Source organism: Diabrotica virgifera, chromosome 3 (assembly GCF_917563875.1).
Source record: "Diabrotica virgifera virgifera chromosome 3, PGI_DIABVI_V3a".
NCBI classification, from domain to species: domain Eukaryota; kingdom Metazoa; phylum Arthropoda; class Insecta; order Coleoptera; family Chrysomelidae; genus Diabrotica; species Diabrotica virgifera.
The window spans coordinates 162,871,576-162,896,394 of record NC_065445.1 but is presented as its reverse complement, the minus strand read 5'-3'; the positions used below and the strand labels follow the sequence as shown (position 1 = coordinate 162,896,394).

Genomic DNA, 24,819 nt, shown 5'->3' with positions numbered 1-24,819 from the left:
AGTGAGAGAGCTGACCGTGAAATTCATTTGCGATGTTTCCAAATTTACCGGATCTCGGGTTGTTTGCAAAATATATATTTACCATATACACAACGGATCGCGCGCGCTGCCCTCTACAGCGGATTTAGTGGAACCACTACAATATAAAATTCACCAAAAGGGCCGCAAAATGAGGTCCAGACAAAAATCGATTTCCTTGTACCCTAACCATTGTTACATCGAGATGTCACTATATACACGTGAATACAAGGTGAGATCCAAAATCGGATCTCGCATTGCAAAACGGATCTCATCTTGTATAGCTTATGATACAAACGGATCTCGCCTTGATATGAAGACATATATATATATATATATATATATATATATATATATATATATATATATATATATATATATAATAAAGAAAGATTAATCTTTGCAGATAAGTTAAACAGTAAAGTTTTGAATATTGGGGAAATCTGCAAACCAAAACTCAATGCGTATCAATTGTACGGCCTAACGTTTTCGTGAATGATTATTCACTTCTTCAGGGCTGAAATAAAGAAAATGTTAATTAGCCATATATATTCCATGCAAAATGTTAGTTTTCATTACCAATACGTAGAATTGTAGAGTTACGTTGTTAAGTAATAAAAAAGACGATATGTATAAAAACATATCTCTTTTTGTTTGAAGTAAAAAGAAAACACAACACTTCAACTTGGAAAACTATGGCTATATGGTTACAATCAATGAATTATTTACTCAAGGAACCAATTACACTAGCATATAACTACATTTTATGTTGGAAGTAACTTTACATGTAGATGAGAACAATGAATGTTTAAATATGTCCTTCTTTTTTTGAACTTTCCCGTTCGGTGTTAACTATATTGAGCGCATGCTCATGAATAGACATGTAGGTTCATTTGACCTACGCATAGAAGTACCAAACACCCAATCGGTACGGACAAAAGGTATTATTAAACAAAAATATTAAGGTTTATTTATCTAAATATTACAAGAGGATGTACCGCAACATAAGTGTCATGTTACATAATTACATATTCTATTTATTTAAAGGTTTTTTTTTTAAAAATTTTAAAATTATTGTTGATTATTGGCAAACAAAAATTACTTTTTATTCTAAGAACTATTAATATTGACAATTACGTATTATCAGTCAAGTTGGAGTCATGCAAATTCGATCTATGGCTGTATCTGATCTGAGTAAAAGATGATAAATATCACTCAGATTTTTGAAGTCACCTTTAACATTAATAGAGGAATCATTAAGGAAGATATAGGACATTTCAATAAATTCCCTTTTAAATTTATTGTTCTCTTGATGAAGAACGAGGGTGTTTTCAAAGTCCATGGAATGACCTGTGGTATGGACGTGTTTAGCCAATGCACAACGGTCGGGCTGAAGACGTGAATCACTTTTGTGTAAAGTGATCCTAAATTTAAGAAGTTGAGAAGTTTGACCAATGTACGATTTGTTACAAGAAGAACAGGGAACTTTGTAGACAATATTACTAAGCTTACCTATTTCTGTTTTATCCTTAACTTTTGAAAAAAGGTTGTTAATTGTTAAAGCTGATCTGAAAGCCACATTGATTTTAAAATGATTATCATTGTTGTTATTGTTACTTTCTAAATTATTAAATATCCTAGTCAACCCCGGAGTAATATCTTTGATATAAGGTATTGAAAAATATCTATTTAAAGTTGGAGTATTAGAGACCCTGTCATTGCCTAAGCCATCAAGGTCAACATTGTTAGTCGCGGGGGAAGGTGTTAAGTCTTCATTATGGACTGTGTTAAACAAGATCTTATTTATTAGTGTGGTTGGATAAGAATTTGAGATGAACAATTTAGTTAGTATTTGCAGGTTTTTGTTATGGAAGGAAGGATCTGATAATTTGATGACTCTGCTTTTCATCTGTTTTACTAAATTAACTTTGGTGGAATGTTTGTGATATGAATGGTAGTTTAAATACCTGCCCGAATGAGTAGGTTTCTGATACCAATCAATTTTAATTATATTGTTTGCATCCCTTATCATTCTGATGTCTAGAAAGGGTACTGAAAAGTTAGTATCCTCTTTCTCTATAGTAAATTGGATATTTGGGATGAAACTGTTGAAGGTGTTTAATAATTCATCAGTTTTATCAGATGGCACAGCCAAGATTATGTCATCAACATATTTTTTGATGAAGGGAATGTTGAAGGATAAGACAGGAATGACAGTGTCTAACACATAATCCATAACATAAGCAGCAATAATAGGAGAGATCTTTGCTCCCATAGGAGTACCGAAAGTTTGTTGATAGAATTTGTTGTTAAATGAGAAATAAGTGTTAGTAAACAAAAATTCGACGATGTTGATAAAGTTGTCAAAAGAAATGGAACAACAACCTCCAATACGGTCCCAATTAGCTTCTATGACCATTAAGCTTATTCTTAAGTAAACATTACTAAATAAGGATACGACATCCAGGCTGACGAGAACATAGTTATCTGGTAATTTGTAACCATTAAATTTTTCCACCATTTGAAAAGAATCTTTTACATAATACCTATTTTCATAATCGTACGCTTTAGTAAGAATGTCTGTGACAAAGGCAGAGATGTATTCAGTAGGGGTTCCAATTGAAGCTACTATTGGACGCACTGATAGAATCGGTTTGTGGATTTTGGGCAATGCATAAAATTTTGCAATTGTGCCATTATAAGTGGTAAGTTTCTTTTTTGTGTTGTTATCGATTTGTTTAGAAACAGCTAGGGATGAAATCAGTGCATTACATTTTCTTTGTAACGTGGGAGTGGGATCAGAAGAAATAGGTTTATATGATCCATCATTATCAATAAGAGAAGAACAGAGCTCTAGATACTGTGTTTTGTCTAGAATGACAGTGACGTTTCCTTTGTCTGCTTTGGTAACCACCAGGTCAGGATTAGATTTTAGGAATTGCCTGGTTTTAAAATATAAGTTGTTGAAAAAGGTATAAGATGATCTGGAAGTGTTCAGAATATGGTTGGTAATGATGTTCGTAGATCTAGCACGAACTGAGTTTTGTTCTAATTCAGATGGTAATGAACTAATGATCTGTTCCAAGTCAGCAAGGAGAGATTTGATTTGAAGATCTTTTCCTAATTTAGGTTCAATACTAAATTTGTTTCCCAATGCTAGAAAACCCAAAATATCGTTTGGAATAATTGAAGTAGATAAATTCTTAATCCATTTAGGATCTGTTTTTAGAAAAGTTTTACAACAAGACTGGTAAAGTGTGTCAATTTTCTTTAAGTTGTCAGATTTAATAGAAAAAAATAATTTATTATAATTAATAGATTGTGTATGTGAGAATTGTAACCAAATATTTTCAGAAGTAGATTGAATGATATTATTTTTCAATAAAGATAATGAATTCTCTAGTTTTTTAAGATTTTTGTGATTGGTTGCAATCTCAACATTTAAAAGTTTACTGTCTAACCTGATCAATTGTTGACATCCTTCCAGTTGCCAAAATTCATTTCTGTGTATGTAATTATGAACAGATGTAGTGGCATGACAAATATGATTAGGTGTGATACCTTTACTTCTACATGAAAGCAAGAAAAGTCTCCGATTCCTTTCCTTGGCCAGTTTTAAATTGGTTCTTTGGTAATCCTTGAGAAACCTCACCGATTGTTCACCATACTCTACCCTTATTGTGTTGTAAAACCCCATGTTCCTATAAAATAAAGAAAGATTAATCTTTGCAGATAAGTTAAACAGTAAAGTTTTGAATATTGGGGAAATCTGCAAACCAAAACTCAATGCGTTGGTTTGCGTCAAAACTCAATTGGTTTGCAGATTTCCCCAATATTCAAAACTTTACTGTTTAACTTATCTGCAAAGATTAATCTTTCTTTATTTTATAGGAACATGGGGTTTTACAACACAATAAGGGTAGAGTATGGTGAACAATCGGTGAGGTTTCTCAAGGATTACCAAAGAACCAATTTAAAACTGGCCAAGGAAAGGAATCGGAGACTTTTCTTGCTTTCATGTAGAAGTAAAGGTATCACACCTAATCATATTTGTCATGCCACTACATCTGTTCATAATTACATACACAGAAATGAATTTTGGCAACTGGAAGGATGTCAACAATTGATCAGGTTAGACAGTAAACTTTTAAATGTTGAGATTGCAACCAATCACAAAAATCTTAAAAAACTAGAGAATTCATTATCTTTATTGAAAAATAATATCATTCAATCTACTTCTGAAAATATTTGGTTACAATTCTCACATACACAATCTATTAATTATAATAAATTATTTTTTTCTATTAAATCTGACAACTTAAAGAAAATTGACACACTTTACCAGTCTTGTTGTAAAACTTTTCTAAAAACAGATCCTAAATGGATTAAGAATTTATCTACTTCAATTATTCCAAACGATATTTTGGGTTTTCTAGCATTGGGAAACAAATTTAGTATTGAACCTAAATTAGGAAAAGATCTTCAAATCAAATCTCTCCTTGCTGACTTGGAACAGATCATTAGTTCATTACCATCTGAATTAGAACAAAACTCAGTTCGTGCTAGATCTACGAACATCATTACCAACCATATTCTGAACACTTCCAGATCATCTTATACCTTTTTCAACAACTTATATTTTAAAACCAGGCAATTCCTAAAATCTAATCCTGACCTGGTGGTTACCAAAGCAGACAAAGGAAACGTCACTGTCATTCTAGACAAAACACAGTATCTAGAGCTCTGTTCTTCTCTTATTGATAATGATGGATCATATAAACCTATTTCTTCTGATCCCACTCCCACGTTACAAAGAAAATGTAATGCACTGATTTCATCCCTAGCTGTTTCTAAACAAATCGATAACAACACAAAAAAGAAACTTACCACTTATAATGGCACAATTGCAAAATTTTATGCATTGCCCAAAATCCACAAACCGATTCTATCAGTGCGTCCAATAGTAGCTTCAATTGGAACCCCTACTGAATACATCTCTGCCTTTGTCACAGACATTCTTACTAAAGCGTACGATTATGAAAATAGGTATTATGTAAAAGATTCTTTTCAAATGGTGGAAAAATTTAATGGTTACAAATTACCAGATAACTATGTTCTCGTCAGCCTGGATGTCGTATCCTTATTTAGTAATGTTTACTTAAGAATAAGCTTAATGGTCATAGAAGCTAATTGGGACCGTATTGGAGGTTGTTGTTCCATTTCTTTTGACAACTTTATCAACATCGTCGAATTTTTGTTTACTAACACTTATTTCTCATTTAACAACAAATTCTATCAACAAACTTTCGGTACTCCTATGGGAGCAAAGATCTCTCCTATTATTGCTGCTTATGTTATGGATTATGTGTTAGACACTGTCATTCCTGTCTTATCCTTCAACATTCCCTTCATCAAAAAATATGTTGATGACATAATCTTGGCTGTGCCATCTGATAAAACTGATGAATTATTAAACACCTTCAACAGTTTCATCCCAAATATCCAATTTACTATAGAGAAAGAGGATACTAACTTTTCAGTACCCTTTCTAGACATCAGAATGATAAGGGATGCAAACAATATAATTAAAATTGATTGGTATCAGAAACCTACTCATTCGGGCAGGTATTTAAACTACCATTCATATCACAAACATTCCACCAAAGTTAATTTAGTAAAACAGATGAAAAGCAGAGTCATCAAATTATCAGATCCTTCCTTCCATAACAAAAACCTGCAAATACTAACTAAATTGTTCATCTCAAATTCTTATCCAACCACACTAATAAATAAGATCTTGTTTAACACAGTCCATAATGAAGACTTAACACCTTCCCCCGCGACTAACAATGTTGACCTTGATGGCTTAGGCAATGACAGGGTCTCTAATACTCCAACTTTAAATAGATATTTTTCAATACCTTATATCAAAGATATTACTCCGGGGTTGACTAGGATATTTAATAATTTAGAAAGTAACAATAACAACAATGATAATCATTTTAAAATCAATGTGGCTTTCAGATCAGCTTTAACAATTAACAACCTTTTTTCAAAAGTTAAGGATAAAACAGAAATAGGTAAGCTTAGTAATATTGTCTACAAAGTTCCCTGTTCTTCTTGTAACAAATCGTACATTGGTCAAACTTCTCAACTTCTTAAATTTAGGATCACTTTACACAAAAGTGATTCACGTCTTCAGCCCGACCGTTGTGCATTGGCTAAACACGTCCATACCACAGGTCATTCCATGGACTTTGAAAACACCCTCGTTCTTCATCAAGAGAACAATAAATTTAAAAGGGAATTTATTGAAATGTCCTATATCTTCCTTAATGATTCCTCTATTAATGTTAAAGGTGACTTCAAAAATCTGAGTGATATTTATCATCTTTTACTCAGATCAGATACAGCCATAGATCGAATTTGCATGACTCCAACTTGACTGATAATACGTAATTGTCAATATTAATAGTTCTTAGAATAAAAAGTAATTTTTGTTTGCCAATAATCAACAATAATTTTAAATTTTTTTTAAAAAAAACCTTTAAATAAATAGAATATGTAATTATGTAACATGACACTTATGTTGCGGTACATCCTCTTGTAATATTTAGATAAATAAACCTTAATATTTTTGTTTAATAATACCTTTTGTCCGTACCGATTGGGTGTTTGGTACTTCTATGCGTAGGTCAAATGAACCTACATGTCTATTCATGAGCATGCGCTCAATATAGTTAACACCGAACGGGAAAGTTCAAAAAAAGAAGGACATATTTAAACATTCATTGTTCTCATCTACATGTAAAGTTACTTCCAACATAAAATGTAGTTATATGCTAGTGTAATTGGTTCCTTGAGTAAATAATTCATTGATTGTAACCATATAGCCATAGTTTTCCAAGTTGAAGTGTTGTGTTTTCTTTTTACTTCAAACAAAAAGAGATATGTTTTTATACATATCGTCTTTTTTATTACTTAACAACGTAACTCTACAATTCTACGTATTGGTAATGAAAACTAACATTTTGCATGGAATATATATGGCTAATTAACATTTTCTTTATTTCAGCCCTGAAGAAGTGAATAATCATTCACGAAAACGTTAGGCCGTACAATTGATACGCATTGAGTTTTGGTTTGCAGATTTCCCCAATATTCGAAACTTTACTGTTTAACTTATCTGCAAAGATTAATCTTTCTTTATTTTATAGGAACATGGGGTTTTACAACACAATAAGGGTAGAGTATGGTGAACAATCGGTGAGGTTTCTCAAGGATTACCAAAGAACCAATTTAAAACTGGCCAAGGAAAGGAATCGGAGACTTTTCTTGCTTTCATGTAGAAGTAAAGGTATCACACCTAATCATATTTGTCATGCCACTACATCTGTTCATAATTACATACACAGAAATGAATTTTGGCAACTGGAAGGATGTCAACAATTGATCAGGTTAGACAGTAAACTTTTAAATGTTGAGATTGCAACCAATCACAAAAATCTTAAAAAACTAGAGAATTCATTATCTTTATTGAAAAATAATATCATTCAATCTACTTCTGAAAATATTTGGTTACAATTCTCACATACACAATCTATTAATTATAATAAATTATTTTTTTCTATTAAATCTGACAACTTAAAGAAAATTGACACACTTTACCAGTCTTGTTGTAAAACTTTTCTAAAAACAGATCCTAAATGGATTAAGAATTTATCTACTTCAATTATTCCAAACGATATTTTGGGTTTTCTAGCATTGGGAAACAAATTTAGTATTGAACCTAAATTAGGAAAAGATCTTCAAATCAAATCTCTCCTTGCTGACTTGGAACAGATCATTAGTTCATTACCATCTGAATTAGAACAAAACTCAGTTCGTGCTAGATCTACGAACATCATTACCAACCATATTCTGAACACTTCCAGATCATCTTATACCTTTTTCAACAACTTATATTTTAAAACCAGGCAATTCCTAAAATCTAATCCTGACCTGGTGGTTACCAAAGCAGACAAAGGAAACGTCACTGTCATTCTAGACAAAACACAGTATCTAGAGCTCTGTTCTTCTCTTATTGATAATGATGGATCATATAAACCTATTTCTTCTGATCCCACTCCCACGTTACAAAGAAAATGTAATGCACTGATTTCATCCCTAGCTGTTTCTAAACAAATCGATAACAACACAAAAAAGAAACTTACCACTTATAATGGCACAATTGCAAAATTTTATGCATTGCCCAAAATCCACAAACCGATTCTATCAGTGCGTCCAATAGTAGCTTCAATTGGAACCCCTACTGAATACATCTCTGCCTTTGTCACAGACATTCTTACTAAAGCGTACGATTATGAAAATAGGTATTATGTAAAAGATTCTTTTCAAATGGTGGAAAAATTTAATGGTTACAAATTACCAGATAACTATGTTCTCGTCAGCCTGGATGTCGTATCCTTATTTAGTAATGTTTACTTAAGAATAAGCTTAATGGTCATAGAAGCTAATTGGGACCGTATTGGAGGTTGTTGTTCCATTTCTTTTGACAACTTTATCAACATCGTCGAATTTTTGTTTACTAACACTTATTTCTCATTTAACAACAAATTCTATCAACAAACTTTCGGTACTCCTATGGGAGCAAAGATCTCTCCTATTATTGCTGCTTATGTTATGGATTATGTGTTAGACACTGTCATTCCTGTCTTATCCTTCAACATTCCCTTCATCAAAAAATATGTTGATGACATAATCTTGGCTGTGCCATCTGATAAAACTGATGAATTATTAAACACCTTCAACAGTTTCATCCCAAATATCCAATTTACTATAGAGAAAGAGGATACTAACTTTTCAGTACCCTTTCTAGACATCAGAATGATAAGGGATGCAAACAATATAATTAAAATTGATTGGTATCAGAAACCTACTCATTCGGGCAGGTATTTAAACTACCATTCATATCACAAACATTCCACCAAAGTTAATTTAGTAAAACAGATGAAAAGCAGAGTCATCAAATTATCAGATCCTTCCTTCCATAACAAAAACCTGCAAATACTAACTAAATTGTTCATCTCAAATTCTTATCCAACCACACTAATAAATAAGATCTTGTTTAACACAGTCCATAATGAAGACTTAACACCTTCCCCCGCGACTAACAATGTTGACCTTGATGGCTTAGGCAATGACAGGGTCTCTAATACTCCAACTTTAAATAGATATTTTTCAATACCTTATATCAAAGATATTACTCCGGGGTTGACTAGGATATTTAATAATTTAGAAAGTAACAATAACAACAATGATAATCATTTTAAAATCAATGTGGCTTTCAGATCAGCTTTAACAATTAACAACCTTTTTTCAAAAGTTAAGGATAAAACAGAAATAGGTAAGCTTAGTAATATTGTCTACAAAGTTCCCTGTTCTTCTTGTAACAAATCGTACATTGGTCAAACTTCTCAACTTCTTAAATTTAGGATCACTTTACACAAAAGTGATTCACGTCTTCAGCCCGACCGTTGTGCATTGGCTAAACACGTCCATACCACAGGTCATTCCATGGACTTTGAAAACACCCTCGTTCTTCATCAAGAGAACAATAAATTTAAAAGGGAATTTATTGAAATGTCCTATATCTTCCTTAATGATTCCTCTATTAATGTTAAAGGTGACTTCAAAAATCTGAGTGATATTTATCATCTTTTACTCAGATCAGATACAGCCATAGATCGAATTTGCATGACTCCAACTTGACTGATAATACGTAATTGTCAATATTAATAGTTCTTAGAATAAAAAGTAATTTTTGTTTGCCAATAATCAACAATAATTTTAAAATTTTTTTAAAAAAAACCTTTAAATAAATAGAATATGTAATTATGTAACATGACACTTATGTTGCGGTACATCCTCTTGTAATATTTAGATAAATAAACCTTAATATTTTTGTTTAATAATACCTTTTGTCCGTACCGATTGGGTGTTTGGTACTTCTATGCGTAGGTCAAATGAACCTACATGTCTATTCATGAGCATGCGCTCAATATAGTTAACACCGAACGGGAAAGTTCAAAAAAAGAAGGACATATTTAAACATTCATTGTTCTCATCTACATGTAAAGTTACTTCCAACATAAAATGTAGTTATATGCTAGTGTAATTGGTTCCTTGAGTAAATAATTCATTGATTGTAACCATATAGCCATAGTTTTCCAAGTTGAAGTGTTGTGTTTTCTTTTTACTTCAAACAAAAAGAGATATGTTTTTATACATATCGTCTTTTTTATTACTTAACAACGTAACTCTACAATTCTACGTATTGGTAATGAAAACTAACATTTTGCATGGAATATATATGGCTAATTAACATTTTCTTTATTTCAGCCCTGAAGAAGTGAATAATCATTCACGAAAACGTTAGGCCGTACAATTGATACGCATTGAGTTTTGGTTTGCAGATTTCCCCAATATTCAAAACTTTACTATATATATATATATATATATATATATATATATATATATATATATATATATATATATATATATATATATATATATATATATATATATATATAGACTTTAGTTTTTTATTGAGGTTGCAGTCATTTATTTCTAAGGGGCAGGGTAAGAGAAACTCTGTGTTATAATCAAGCTTTCGCAAAATTTATTTGCTTCGTCAGGATTAGCTAAAATTATTATATAGTTATAAATAAATACAACGAAATGAAAGAACATTGCATAAAAATTAGTACAAAAACTTACAACGTGAGGCTTGTTCCTTAATTTGACATTTCTACAAAACATAAAATATCTAAAAAAATCTTTATCCTAATGGTTTTCAAGTTCCAATGTTTTAATTTTTACAATTCATGATAAAAAATATGATTTATTAATTTAGTTCTAAATTTGACTAATGCCAGAAAGACACTTAAATAATGTCAAAAAGACACTCGTAGGTATTTGTTTATTTGATTTTAAGTTGTTAGAACTAGATTTTTGATTATTACTTGCTTGTGCATTTTAAAATTTTAGAAGTTATAGATGTATACACATATATATATCGAATACCAAATACCCAATAACTAAAAATATATTAAATACCAAATGAATATGTAAATGAATGAATGAATACCAAATACCCATATATATGGCATTTATAGATTTTGAAAAGGCATTCGACTCTACAGAACACTGGGCAGTGAAACAATCACTACACAATAGCAGAGTAGATTACAGGTATACAGAACTAATCTCTAATATATATAGTAAGGCCACAACTACGATCCAACTTGAAACAGAATACACATCTCATATCTATCAAAAGGGGCGTTAGATAGGGAGATACGATTTCGCCGAAACTCTTTAACCAAGCACTAGAAGACATTTTTAAGAGATTACAATGGGAAGAATATGGAATCATTATTAACGGCCAATATTGAAATCACCTAAGGTACGCTGACGACATCGTCCTTATCGCTACAGATACGGGATAAATACAAATAATGATACAACAATTAGACCAAGAAGCCAGTAAAGTTGGATTAAATATGAATTACAGCAAAACAAAAGTAATAACAAATCAAGAAGATGAGTTAAGAATCGTAGTTAAACAAAATCAAATAGAGGAAGTGAATGATACATATACTTGGGACAAATAATAAAATTGAATATAGACAACCAAATAGTAGAAATAAAGAGACGAACGAAGTTAGCGTGGGCCTCGTTTGGTAAGCTCAGCTTCATATTGAAGAATAAAAAATACCCTCAATATCTAAAAACGAAAATCTATGACAAATGTATCCTTCCGGTCTTTACATATGGATATTAAACATGGAAAGTTCATAAAAGCGAATATGGACAGAATTGCGAAAAACACAAAGAGCAATGGAAAGACAAATGATCAACGTAAGACTGTCTGATAGAAAAAGGAATTCCTGGGTAAGAAATATCACAAAAGTTAAAGATGCTACTCGTTAAACAGTTAAACTAAAATGGAAATTCGCTGGTCATACGATTAGACAAAAAGACGAAAGATGGAATAAAATTATTGCAGAGTGGAGACCATGGACATATAAACGAAAGAGAGGGAGACCACAGATGAGATGGGTAGATGACCTAAAACACCAAGTCGGCTAAAAATGGATACATATGGCTCAGGATAGAGAAAGATGGAGGAGCGGAAGAGAGGCCTATGTCCAATGTTGGATGTCGCAAGGCTAATAGATAGATATACACACATATATACATACATATACTTATATACGTATATACACGCATATATACATACATACATACACATATATATTTGTTAATTATTGTTTTCTTAACAAATTAAAGTGGTGTTAAATTTGAAAATTTAATTTAATTTTTGAAATTTTGTCAGGGAATTTATTATTTTTGAATTAAAATATCAGTTATCGAAAGATAGAATATAATTATAGATGTTACTCAGTTTATTTATGTCAGTTTTTTTATTCACACATTGATATTTATTTATGCACACCATTTCTAGAAATTCTCTTTTATTTAAATTATTTTCGTGTTTTAGTATCATTGTTTCATTGAATTTGAATGTATGTTTTTTATTTATTGCATGATCTACTAATGCACATGTGTTTTTGTTATTTCTAAGATCGCTTTTATGTGACGTTAGTCTACCTATTAAATTCCTGGATGTGTGTCCGATGTATGACTTATCGCAATTTTCGCATGGTATTTTGTATATTATATATATATGTCGTCAGCGTACCTTAGGTGATTTCAATATTGGCCGTTAATAATGATTCCATATTCTTCCCATTGTAATCTCTTAAAAATGTCTTCTAGTGCTTGGTTAAAGAGTTTCGGCGAAATCGTATCTCCCTATCTAACGCCCCTTTTGATAGATATGAGATGTGTATTCTGTTTCAAGTTGGATCGTAGTTGTGGCCTTACTATATATATTAGAGATTAGTTCTGTATACCTGTAATCTACTCTGCTATTGTGTAGTGATTGTTTCACTGCCCAGTGTTCTGTAGAGTCGAATGCCTTTTCAAAATCTATAAATGCCATATATATGGGTATTTGGTATTCATTCATTCATTTACATATTCATTTGGTATTTAATATATTTTTAGTTATTGGGTATTTGGTATTCGATATATATATGTGTATACATCTATAACTTCTAAAATTTTAAAATGCACAAGCAAGTAATAATCAAAAATCTAGTTCTAACAACTTAAAATCAAATAAACAAATACCTACGAGTGTCTTTTTGACATTATTTAAGTGTCTTTCTGGCATTAGTCAAATTTAGAACTAAATTAATAAATCATATTTTTTATCATGAATTGTAAAAATTAAAACATTGGAACTTGAAAACCATTAGGATAAAGATTTTTTTAGATATTTTATGTTTTGTAGAAATGTCAAATTAAGGAACAAGCCTCACGTTGTAAGTTTTTGTACTAATTTTTATGCAATGTTCTTTCATTTCGTTGTATTTATTTATAACTATATAATAATTTTAGCTAATCCTGACGAAGCAAATAAATTTTGCGAAAGCTTGATTATAACACAGAGTTTCTCTTACCCTGCCCCTTAGAAATAAATGACTGCAACCTCAATAAAAAACTAAAGTCTACATATTATCAGTCAATAATACCAAACTTCTTTATATATATATATATATATATATATATATATATATATATATATATATATATATATATATATATATTGTTATATTTCTATTTGATATGAAAATTAAATTTTGATAATTATAAACAGAATTCAATTTAATATAAAATATTTTCAATTTTCTCAACCACGGGCATATAAATTTAGAACAACCTGTATACAACAAATTGTTATATTTAATTTTAAGAAGTGATTAAACGAAACTCGGGAAAATGCGCTTAGAATAAACAAAGTGAATGGCGTACCATTATCGTTGTTCGCGGAAGGTTCGATCATTAGCCTATGCTAAATAAGACTCAGTTGAAATCGATAATAGGTCATTATCGTTGTTCGCGGAAGGTTCGATCATTAGCCTATGCTAAATAAGGCTCAGTTGAAGTAGATAATAGGTCATTAAATTTTGTAAATAGTAGAAAGTAATTTTAGAATGGGAATTAACTATTTTTTTTTGAAATCCATTAAGCATATTTAGAAAGATTAAAAATTGGTTTTGAGGAATACTGCGAATGAGAGTTGGTGGTGGAAGGTTGATTTGTGAATCTGGAAGGGATATTTAGAAAGTAGGGGAATGAATGACAAATAGAGATCAGAATGTTTTGAGCTGTCGAGAAGTGAAGTCCAGTAGTAGACGGTAGTGTACGGAGAGTGAGAAAGCCGGTATAGTTCCGTGAGTGTGGAGTATCTATCGTGGAACGAGAGGTAGGCCAGGTCGAGAGTAAAGAACCTCCTTGAGCCAAGAGTGTCCCGGTAGCTGACTGAAGTTTCGAAAAAGGTAGAAACACGGCATCACGACAGAAGCAGGAACGGGAGATATACGAGCTAGTTTTCAAAGGAGAACATTACTGGAAGCCAGGACGAGGTTTTGATACGAAGGATAGCAGGAAACGGGTCTTGTGTGAAGACATTCTCAGTTCACCAGAAAAAGGTCAGTCTCATTTGTTTGGACATGAATGTATGGGTTTTTCGTAATAAATACCACATTATAAATTGAAGAACATAATCAATAATATCAGAAAAGCTTCATCAAACTTAAATAGAATTGTTGCTAATAAATCATAATAGTTAAATGTTAATAAAAACTTTCAATTGGAAACCAAAAGGAAATAAGATTCCCATGTGTAAATGTTATGTTTAAGAATGATAAGATATAGCAAATATTAAGCAGTGATTGCCATTTAAATAAAATAAACAATATTTTGATTATAATTGTAACCCATATGTGTGTATTATTTTAAAAAATCCACAAGGAAAAGAAAAGGTTTTCCTGTAGTTGGCTGTATACCATCAATCACAAAATTGGAAAGAAATCCTTTGTAAAAGGTATAAAATTTTTTTATTAAAAATCCCTTAAAAGGGCTACATCACAACAAAACGTTTTCGATTTTTATAAAAAATCATCATCAGTGTTCGATCTAAAAATAAGTATAACCGATTTAATGAATATAAAGTTATTATTTAAATTTTGACAAAGGTTAGAGCAAGTTGGTTATACTTACAAACTGGATGTTAGCTGAGCCACAAAAGAAAAATATCTGGGTAAAAACCCTTTGCATATAATATAGATGCCTTAAAAGTGCATACTTCGATAAAAAGGCCTGTGATGGTCACATGGCAAACAGGATAATGCCCTAAGGTAAGGTATACAGGTTTCCCAACACGTGGGATCAACTCAATTTGGATCCCACGTGTTGGGAAACCTGTATACCTTACCTTAGGGGATTATCCTGTTTGCCATGTGACCATCACAGGCCTTTTTATCGAAGTATGCACTTTTAAGGCATCTATATTATATGCAAAGGGTTTTTACCCAGATATTTTTCTTTTGTGGCTTGCTCTAACCTTTGTCAAAATTTAAATAATAACTTTATATTCATTAAATCGGTTATACTTATTTTTAGATCGAACACTGATGATGATTTTTTATAAAAATCGAAAACGTTTTGTTGTGATGTAGCCCTTTTAAGGGATTTTTAATAAAAAAAATTTATACCTTTTACAAAGGATTTCTTTCCAATTTTATTATTTTACTCTTTTCTTTCCTATCCCGATTAGGAACCATTGAGAAATACTTAGAAGCCACGTAAGTAAGTAATTAATTTTATAAAAAGCCCTGAGATTGAAAACATATTGATATGTGATCTGGTAAATTAATTAGATTATTATTAATGCATTGATTAAATTAAATGACATATAAGAATATTATCTCATATCAATAATCAAGATCACATCAATATATATATATATATATATATATATATATATATATATATATATATATATATATATATATGAATTAAACGAAAAGATTTCTCTGGTATACAGAAGAAATCTTTTCCGTAGCGGACGCGAAAATGTAAATTTCAAAGTCTTCATAAAAGACGATGAACGACAAGACACCTTTTTGTGTCACAGATTTGCCTACAAAGCCACGTTATTCGCTACACATTCGTCAATAACGGAGAAACCGTGATATGAAATATTCAATTTTTAACTTTTTTGATGAAGTAAAAACATAGGTTTTAGGCCATGCTTTGAACGGAATTATTCATGAATAATTCCGTTCAAAGCATGGCCTAAAACCTATGTTTTTACTTCATCCAAAAAGTTCCCACCTACGAACCTCCGATATTTGGTTTGGTAATGAAAGTTTCCTATTTTCATTTCATCCCAACTTCTGCTTACAACATGGCATACTAACTCCATGTCTGCTGGTTAGTAACCTACTATCATGAGGCAAGTAATTCAGTATTTTTTTATAACTAACATTTAATTAATCCTAACCTATTTTAGGTTCATGGATCATTTTAGAACTGATGAAGTGCAGGAATACTGCACGAAACGTATTCTATTAAAAAGATTGAAATAGTTTGATCATTTTTTTAATTCTCCTTGACTGATAACCTCAATTACAGTGAGATTTTCTCCTCACTCACTTTTTACATTTATATATATATATATATATATATATATATATATATATATATATATATATATATATATATACATATATATATATATTTTTCCTATATATATATATATATATTTATATATTTCCATATATTTCCATATATATTTATATATTTCGAAAAATTTTTCCCAGCCAGAAATAGTGGATGTGTGAGTTATTCGTAAGGGGATTTTTCCACATTCTCTATTTCATTTGTTTGATTTCGTACGAGTGGTCGTTAAACCAGTACCTGTGGATCTTTTGATCACTGAGTGTGTTTCAAAGATCTACATCTTTTGTTTTTTCATAAACATTATCTTACTTACTCTAAAGTAATTAGGGAATTAAAACTTGAGACTGTCATTTTCAGGTTGGGCGTAGATTTACGCTCCTGTTATGTCTATGTCTCGGATGTTGTTTTTTGATGGAATGTGTCTAAAGATATTCAACCTCTCATCTTTACCGATGAGCCCACGGAGGTTGAAGAGGGCGAAACACATTTCTAAGAACTGGTGTTTGGATCTTTGATTCTATTCGAAAAATTTTTCCCAGCCAGAAATAGTGGATGTGTGAGTTATTCGTAAGGGGATTTTTCCACATTCTCTATTTCATTTGTTTGATTTCGTACGAGTGGTCATTAAACCAGTACCTGTGGATCTTTTGATCACTGAGTGTGTTTCAAAGATCTACATCTTTTGTTTTTTCATAAACATTATCTTACTTACTCTAAAGTAATTAGGGAATTAAAACTTGAGACTGTCATTTTCAGGTTGGGCGTAGATTTACGCTCCTGTTATGTCTATGTCTCGGATGTTGTTTTTTGATGGAATGTGTCTAAAGATATTCAACCTCTCATCTTTACCGATGAGCCCACGGAGGTTGAAGAGGGCGAAACACATTTCTAAGAACTGGTGTTTGGATCTTTGATTCTATTCGAAAAATTTTTCCCAGCCAGAAATAGTGGATGTGTGAGTTATTCGTAAGGGGATTTTTCCACATTCTCTATTTCATTTGTTTTATATATATATATATATATATATATATATATATATATATATATATATATATATATATTGATGCACGTTAAGTTGTGACTTCCGGTATACAGAAGAGGCTGTCCGACTTCCACCTTTTCTACTAGGAATTATTTTTTAAAAATTGTGTATTTGGTAAAAGGGGGCTTATAAAATGGGTCTACCTATTGAGGGGAAAGGATTTACCAAAATAAATTTGGTATATATATACGTATATACCGAAGCGTACAGCATACGTTATGGCTTCCATATATAGGGTAGTTCAAGGTGCGTTGTCACTTCCAGCGGTGTTGTCATATTTTGGAAGTCACAACGACTCGTCTGCTGATTTACCTCTTACTTTAAGCGTAATGTGTGATCTTTTGAAACTTTTACTGTGAATACAGTTGTGAATGCAGTTCTATGTTTTACAGTTGTCTATTTAAATTAAAAGATTGATATTCTTTTGATTAAACAGGTTTACAAAAAAAAATACATTTCGGAATATTTGACGAAACCATATGACTAGGGGGTTTTCGGGGTCGCTGGTCACGAATCCGGGGTCCGCTGACCTCTATCACGTCAGGTAATGGTCATCTCAAGGTCAAATCAAGATAAACCGACAGTCGCTCTGAAAAAGTATATTAGGGGGTTTTTGTGGTCGCTGATGACGAATTTTGTGTCCGCTGACCTCTATCACGTCTAGCTCAAGGTCATTTCGAGGTCAAATCAAGATAAATCGACACGGTCGCTCTGAAAAAGTATATTAGGGGGTTTTTGGGATCGCTGATCACAAAACTGGGGTCCGTTGAGCTCAACCGCGACAGGTAAAGGTCATTTCAAGGTCAAATCAGTTTTGTGGACTTGTGCTGATTTGGCCTTGAAATGACCTTTACCTTACGTGGTAGAGCTCAACGGACCGCAGTTTTCATGATCAGTGACTTCAAAACCCCTATATTTTCAGAGCGATTGTGTCGATTTATGTTGATTTGACCTTGAACTAGACGTGATAGAGGTCAGCGGACTCCTGATTCGTCATCAGCGACACCAAAAACGCCCTAATATACTTTCTCAGAGCGACTGTCGATTTATCTTGATTTGACCTTGAAATGACCTTTACCTGGCGTGAAAGGGGTGAGCGGACCCCGGAGTCGTGATCAGCCACCCCAAAAACCCCCTTGTAATATGGTTTCTTCAAATAGTCCGAAATTTACTTTTTTTTTTGTAAACTTGTGTTATTTATGCTATGATTGATATTTATTTTACAAATACTAATATTTTATTATTGCTGCAAAATGGAATTTTTGGAATTAATTAAAAAAGTGTTATTAGTAAGTAATTTATTTATGAAAATTATATCAAAAATTTTAATAAATAAATTTGAACTTATAGGAAATTTTAATATTTATTATTTTTCTTGATTTAATTTTGAATTTTAGATTTTATTACAGGCACCGTCCTTTTACTTTTTGATGGACCAATAATAATGTGTAATAAGAAAATTAAATGGCTAAATACACCAGGTGGGGTTGAGCCGCTAAAAAGCTATCTAGATCCATCTTTTTAGAGCAGATTAGTCCCAGTCTGCTACTCGATACTATTGACTGTGCTTCTCCATTTCTTTCTATCCTCTGTCTTTTTCTGCTAGTCTCTAATTCCTGCCCTATATAAATTTTCCTTTACTTCCTGTAACCATTTATTCTAGTTCCTCCGCGTCTCCTTCTAACTCCCGGTTTCCATTGTAAAATTGAGTTTATAGTTGTTACGCTACCTGCTCTCCATATATGCCCCAACCATCTAACACTGTGCTGAAATCTGAAAATCTGGAATAATATCTACCCGGGTCGAAACATTTTTTTTAATATATGAAAATAGTTATTTATGAAACAGTTCGTGAAGTATGCTTTTTACGAATGCACGTGATGTTTAGAGCACGAGCGACAACAGAGCGAGTGCTATTCATCGCGTAAGTTCGCAAAAAGTACTTCACGCACAGTTTCATACAATATTTTATCTACGATAAACAAATAAAATAACTGTAACTCTCCATCACTGGAATTCATTCCTATTCTACAATTTTTAGAACTTATTTAAACATTCTAATTTCTTTTAAACCACAAAACTGTCAAATTTTTTTTGTAATTTATTGCTCATTATGTCATCACCATGACAACGCTAAAGTTAAGGATATTTGATTATATGAAAGTGTGTCAAAAACAGTGCGAAAAAGTAAGTCCCGTTTAAAATACATTGTTACTTCACGCACACGTTATCCATTAAATAGATCGATGCAGATCGGCCTTATATCGGATCTTCTACTATTAGTCCGTTCGCTGACGGTAAAATATTGCAAAACCCATAAATTTTAAGAAACCGCTTAGATTGACATGAAATTTGGCATACACATAGGTAACATGTCAAAGAAGCACATTGATATTGTGCCGATGTGTGCTTTTGCCACGGGGGTGACTTTTACCTCGTCTCGGGATGAAAAAATATACGTTCAAAATAAGTCCGGAAATGGATTAACTGACTAATTTTATTAAGTAAGTAAGTATTTTATCGAAAAAACCATTCTTAGGAAAAATATAGCCCATAAAAAAGTAAAAAAAATGGTGTGCTTATGAATGAGATCCCTAGACCCAGTAAGAGAAGAGTTGTAACTAATGAAAAATAGGTTCATACACGCCAAATTCCAAATTGAATATTTCAACGTGAACTGTCAAAAACTAAAGCACTTTTTGGGGAACACTCATTACAACTTTTTTGTAGTGTTTAAAAAAGGGTTAAAACAGTTTTAGCATTAAATTAAGGAAGTTACGCTCAAAATGAAGATCCTTTTTTTTTGTAAAAGATTATAAAATTCACCCCCTAATTAGCATCCGAAATGAAATTAATAGTCACCACTTCAGAAGTTGATTTACTCGTGCATGTATTGTTTATAAATATGATCTGTAAGCTTCATCGGTTCAAAATGCTTATTTTAAGGGGATGTAATTGAAAGGGATTGAACTAGTCGCTAACCAACTGTGTAAGCTAATTTTGAACAGCCATATCTTAACCAATATTTGTCTCAAAGAAAAACACATAATCCTAAATATTCAGAAAAGCAAAACCTACATTTTTTACTATTCGTAATTTTTAGTATCACTAATAAATTTTATGTCATTTTGAAACAGCATTTTTTTCTGCAAAAAATTTTACTTTAAAACCAATTTTTTTTCAAAAATTAGCCCTTTGAGCCGATCATATAAGATATACAGATCATATAAATATTACATAAGTTAAGTAACTTGTGAAGCGGTAAGTATTAATTATATATGAGATTCCAATTAAGGGGTGCTTTTTCGATTTTTTTTAACAAAAATAGGACCTACTTTATTTTGAGCGTATCTTGCTTAATTTTGATGCTAGAAAGTTTTTTAGAAAACATAAAAAATATTTTTTTAAAACTTTAAAAAAGTTGTAATAAGTTGTCTCAGAACAGTGCATCATTTTTTGGTTGCTATCATTTTTTGGGTATTTCACGTGAAATTATTCGTTTTTAAATTTGACGAATATGAACCTGTTTCCTGTTTTACATTAGCTACAACTTTGCTTCTACTGATTCTAAAAAGTTCATACGTACATCAATTTTGTTACTTTATAAGCTATATTTTTAATGTTTTTCCCGATAACATGCTTACTTTTTGAGTTATTGGCAAAAAAACCGTATAAAAGTGTTTTTTTGATGATAAATTGCCATATTGACTCGCAAATAACTCAAAAAGTATTAACTTAGTGAAAAAATTCTATATAACAAAAGTTGCTTAGAATTAATCAGTTTATCCATTTCCGAACTTATTTTGAACGTATATTTTTCACCTCCGAGAAGAGGAGAAACTCGCCCCCCAGGGCAAAGTTTTCTTTTCACTTTTTTCTTTAACATGTGACCTATGTGTATGCTAAATTTCACGTCAATCCGTTCTTTAAAATTTGGAGCAAAAACCGTTAATGAACTATACTGCAGTCAAACCCGCTTATTAGAATACCTCTTAAAGGAATATCCCGGTTTAAGGAATAGAAATTTGCGGTCCGGAAACGTGTCTACTAGCGACCAATGATCGGTTATTAGAATATCCCAGTTATACGAATACTTTTGATTGGCACGAAGGCTATTCCAATAAGCGGGTTCGAATGTATTTCGCTAAGATCGTAAAAAACGAATCAGAATATTTTTCCTATCGACTAAGATACAACCTGGACTAGGTAAAATAAAATACCTACTTTCAATACACCAATAATCATTGCGTTTTTTATAAATGTATAAAAGCATAATATTTTAGTGCATATTTCAATTATTCAACTGTTTTTTGCATAATTTAAGGTTTTTTTAAGTGCATATTTCCCGAGCTCTATTAATTTGATGTATTTCTCCACGAGTTTACAGCAAAAATCTTGATAATTACAATTGTTTTGTTTGTATAATTATTGTTTTATCATACAGTCAAGTCGCCCTTGAATCCCACACATTTTTAAAAGAAAATAAAATTTTTATTGGATATGTTCAAGCAGACATTTCCGTTCAAGCAGAATTTTTAGTCACAACATATCAATGTTAAATATTATTAGAACAACGTTAAGGTGTCACGTTTCTTTTAATGACCGACACACATAGTATATTTTAATTACGGATCCCACATTTTGCTAAACAGTTAAGAATGTAGTAGAAACATCAAACTTAAGAAACATATTTTTATTGCCTACTGCTGATAAATTAAACAGTATCAAATATCACTCGTTGACATCTCTGTATTAATTTTAAATAATAAAATATATGTAGTTTTGTATTCTAAAATATTTGGAAAAAATACCTATGTATTTTTTTTTCATTTACACATCATTTTAAGGGAGTGTCCGTTGAAGAGTACAGGTTCAATATTATCGGCACATGAGTTTTGTCTTAAATACCGGCCGTATAGAGGAAGTGTTCGTTAAGGAGATAGGCGCAAAATCTTGGTAAAATGCGAATTAAATGCACTAATTTTTTTCGAGGGACTTTCGGTCCTCCGCAATAATAATCTTTCATTCTGGGTGTAAGTTTTAAAAAGTATTTATTAGTTTTCTCAGAATTCGTAAAAAATGAATGCATTTAAATAGCATTGGACCGAGATTTTGCGCCTACCCCCTTAAGAGAGAGTTTACTGTATTTCATATTATTACTAGAATTTATTACTTTAAACTTTCTATTGCTCTTGATTCATTTTTTCGTGTATTTAATTCCATTAAATTGTAATTGTACATTCAATTTTTTTGTATATTTTTACACGTTTCATTACTTTCGAAATAACAATAACTATAAAATCGATTTTTCAGCCTACTTGGGTCAAAAAAATACGCAATTTTCGGAAATTTCGTTAAACGAGAACATTTACCTACATTTCTTGTATTTAAAATTTCTTGTAAAATAATTTAGATTATTTAATAGATACATTCACCGGCACGAAAAACGGGCACCCCAAGAAATGGGTCATTTTTGATGGCTCGTATCTCCTAAACCTATTCTCCGATTTAAGTATTTCTTTAATATGTTATAGCCTTATTCTTTAACTATATCGCTGTAATAACATTGTTTCTAGACAGGTAAATTATCATTGTATACTGGGCGTACCAATCAAACTGTTTTTTTTTTTCAATTTTCACAACACCCTGTGGAATATTCTAGCCTTTATACAATATTGAAATTAAAACCCAACTATAGCCCCAGGTTTTCTTAACGTTCTGTTTGTTATTCATTCGCTTATGTTGGATAATAAAAAAGTTAGGGACTTTAACAACTAAACATGTTCTTTATCAATACATGGTGTTTCTAAATAAGTGCGACAAACTTTAAGGGGTAATTCTGCATGAAAAAATAATGATCGTTTACTTGATAAAGCTATGTCCGCAAATGCTTGCAAATATAAAATTCTTTTGCCAAACGATCATTATTTTTTCATGCAGAAATTAACCCTTAAAGTTTGTCGCACTTATATTTAGAAACACTTGTATCGATAAAGAACATGGCTAGTTGTTAAAGTCCTTAACTTTTTTATTATCCAACGTAAGCGAATGAATAAAAAAACAGAATGTTAATAAAACCTGGAGCTATAGTTAGGCTTTAATTTAAATATTTTATAAAGGCTAGAATATTCCACAGGGTGTTGTGAAAATTGAGAAAAAAAAAACCAGTTTGATTGGTACACCCGGTATACAATGAAAATTTAACTGTCTATCAACAATATTATCATAGCTATATTGTTAAAGAATAAGGCTATAACATATTAAAAAAATTACTTAAATCGGACAACAGGTTTGGGAGATACGAGACATAAAAAATTACCCATTTTTTTGGGGTGCCCGTTTTTCGTGCCGGTGAGTGTAGATTAAATTAGAAGTTCATTGTAAAAAAGGAAGTAAACAAAAACACGAGAAAAATGAATTTATATAAGTAAATAGGTAAGTAAATATTATAGATTAAAATAAGTACAGAAAATATATAATTATAGAGATATATAATCACTTATTGTACCTTCATTTAAGGCTAACTTTAAAAGTAAAGCAGATCTGCTATTATTCATGTTTAAAAACAAAAGGCACACAAAACACTAAGTACGATTAGGACCGCGAATCTACAACAGATAAATGTCTGGAAACCGTTACACAGGGTTGCCAAAAAACGGAAGTCACACCGAGCGGTGTGGTATACGGAAGACGCTACGCGTTGTGTACATAACCTGTATAGTAGCACGGGAGCGACACTAGCGCTGGTGATATACCGTCGAACTAAAATCTGATCTTATGAGTATGTTAGATACGATATGACTTCCAGCGAAATTTTTAATATAAGCCTTCTGATACCATCTAGTAGCCAAATTCGTAAAAATATAGGCAAAACGTTGTGACTTCCGAAATCGGAAGTCATAACGGTATATATGAAGTAACAACGTATTACGAGAATCTACTTTGGAAGTCACATGGATACATGTATCAATATATATATATATATGGTTTTATATATAGAGGATATATATATATATATATATATATATATATATATATATATATATATATATATATATATATATATATATATATATATATATATATATATATATATATAT

The 24,819-nt window shown here is 31.3% G+C and overlaps 2 protein-coding genes across 2 annotated transcripts in view; one reads left to right on the top strand and one right to left on the bottom strand.

The window, feature by feature from the left end:
• LOC114345659 (mevalonate kinase) overlaps positions 1 to 24,819 on the bottom strand; it is a 434,326-nt gene that overhangs the window by 230,914 nt on the left and 178,593 nt on the right. The window lies entirely within an intron of this gene.
• Positions 3,857 to 9,847, top strand: LOC126882192 (uncharacterized). Its single transcript, XM_050647006.1, has 2 exons — positions 3,857 to 4,149; positions 7,236 to 9,847. The coding sequence occupies exons 1-2, from the start codon at positions 3,914 to 3,916 to the stop codon at positions 9,787 to 9,789; spliced, it is 2,790 nt and encodes a 929-aa protein (XP_050502963.1). The 5' UTR covers positions 3,857 to 3,913; the 3' UTR covers positions 9,790 to 9,847.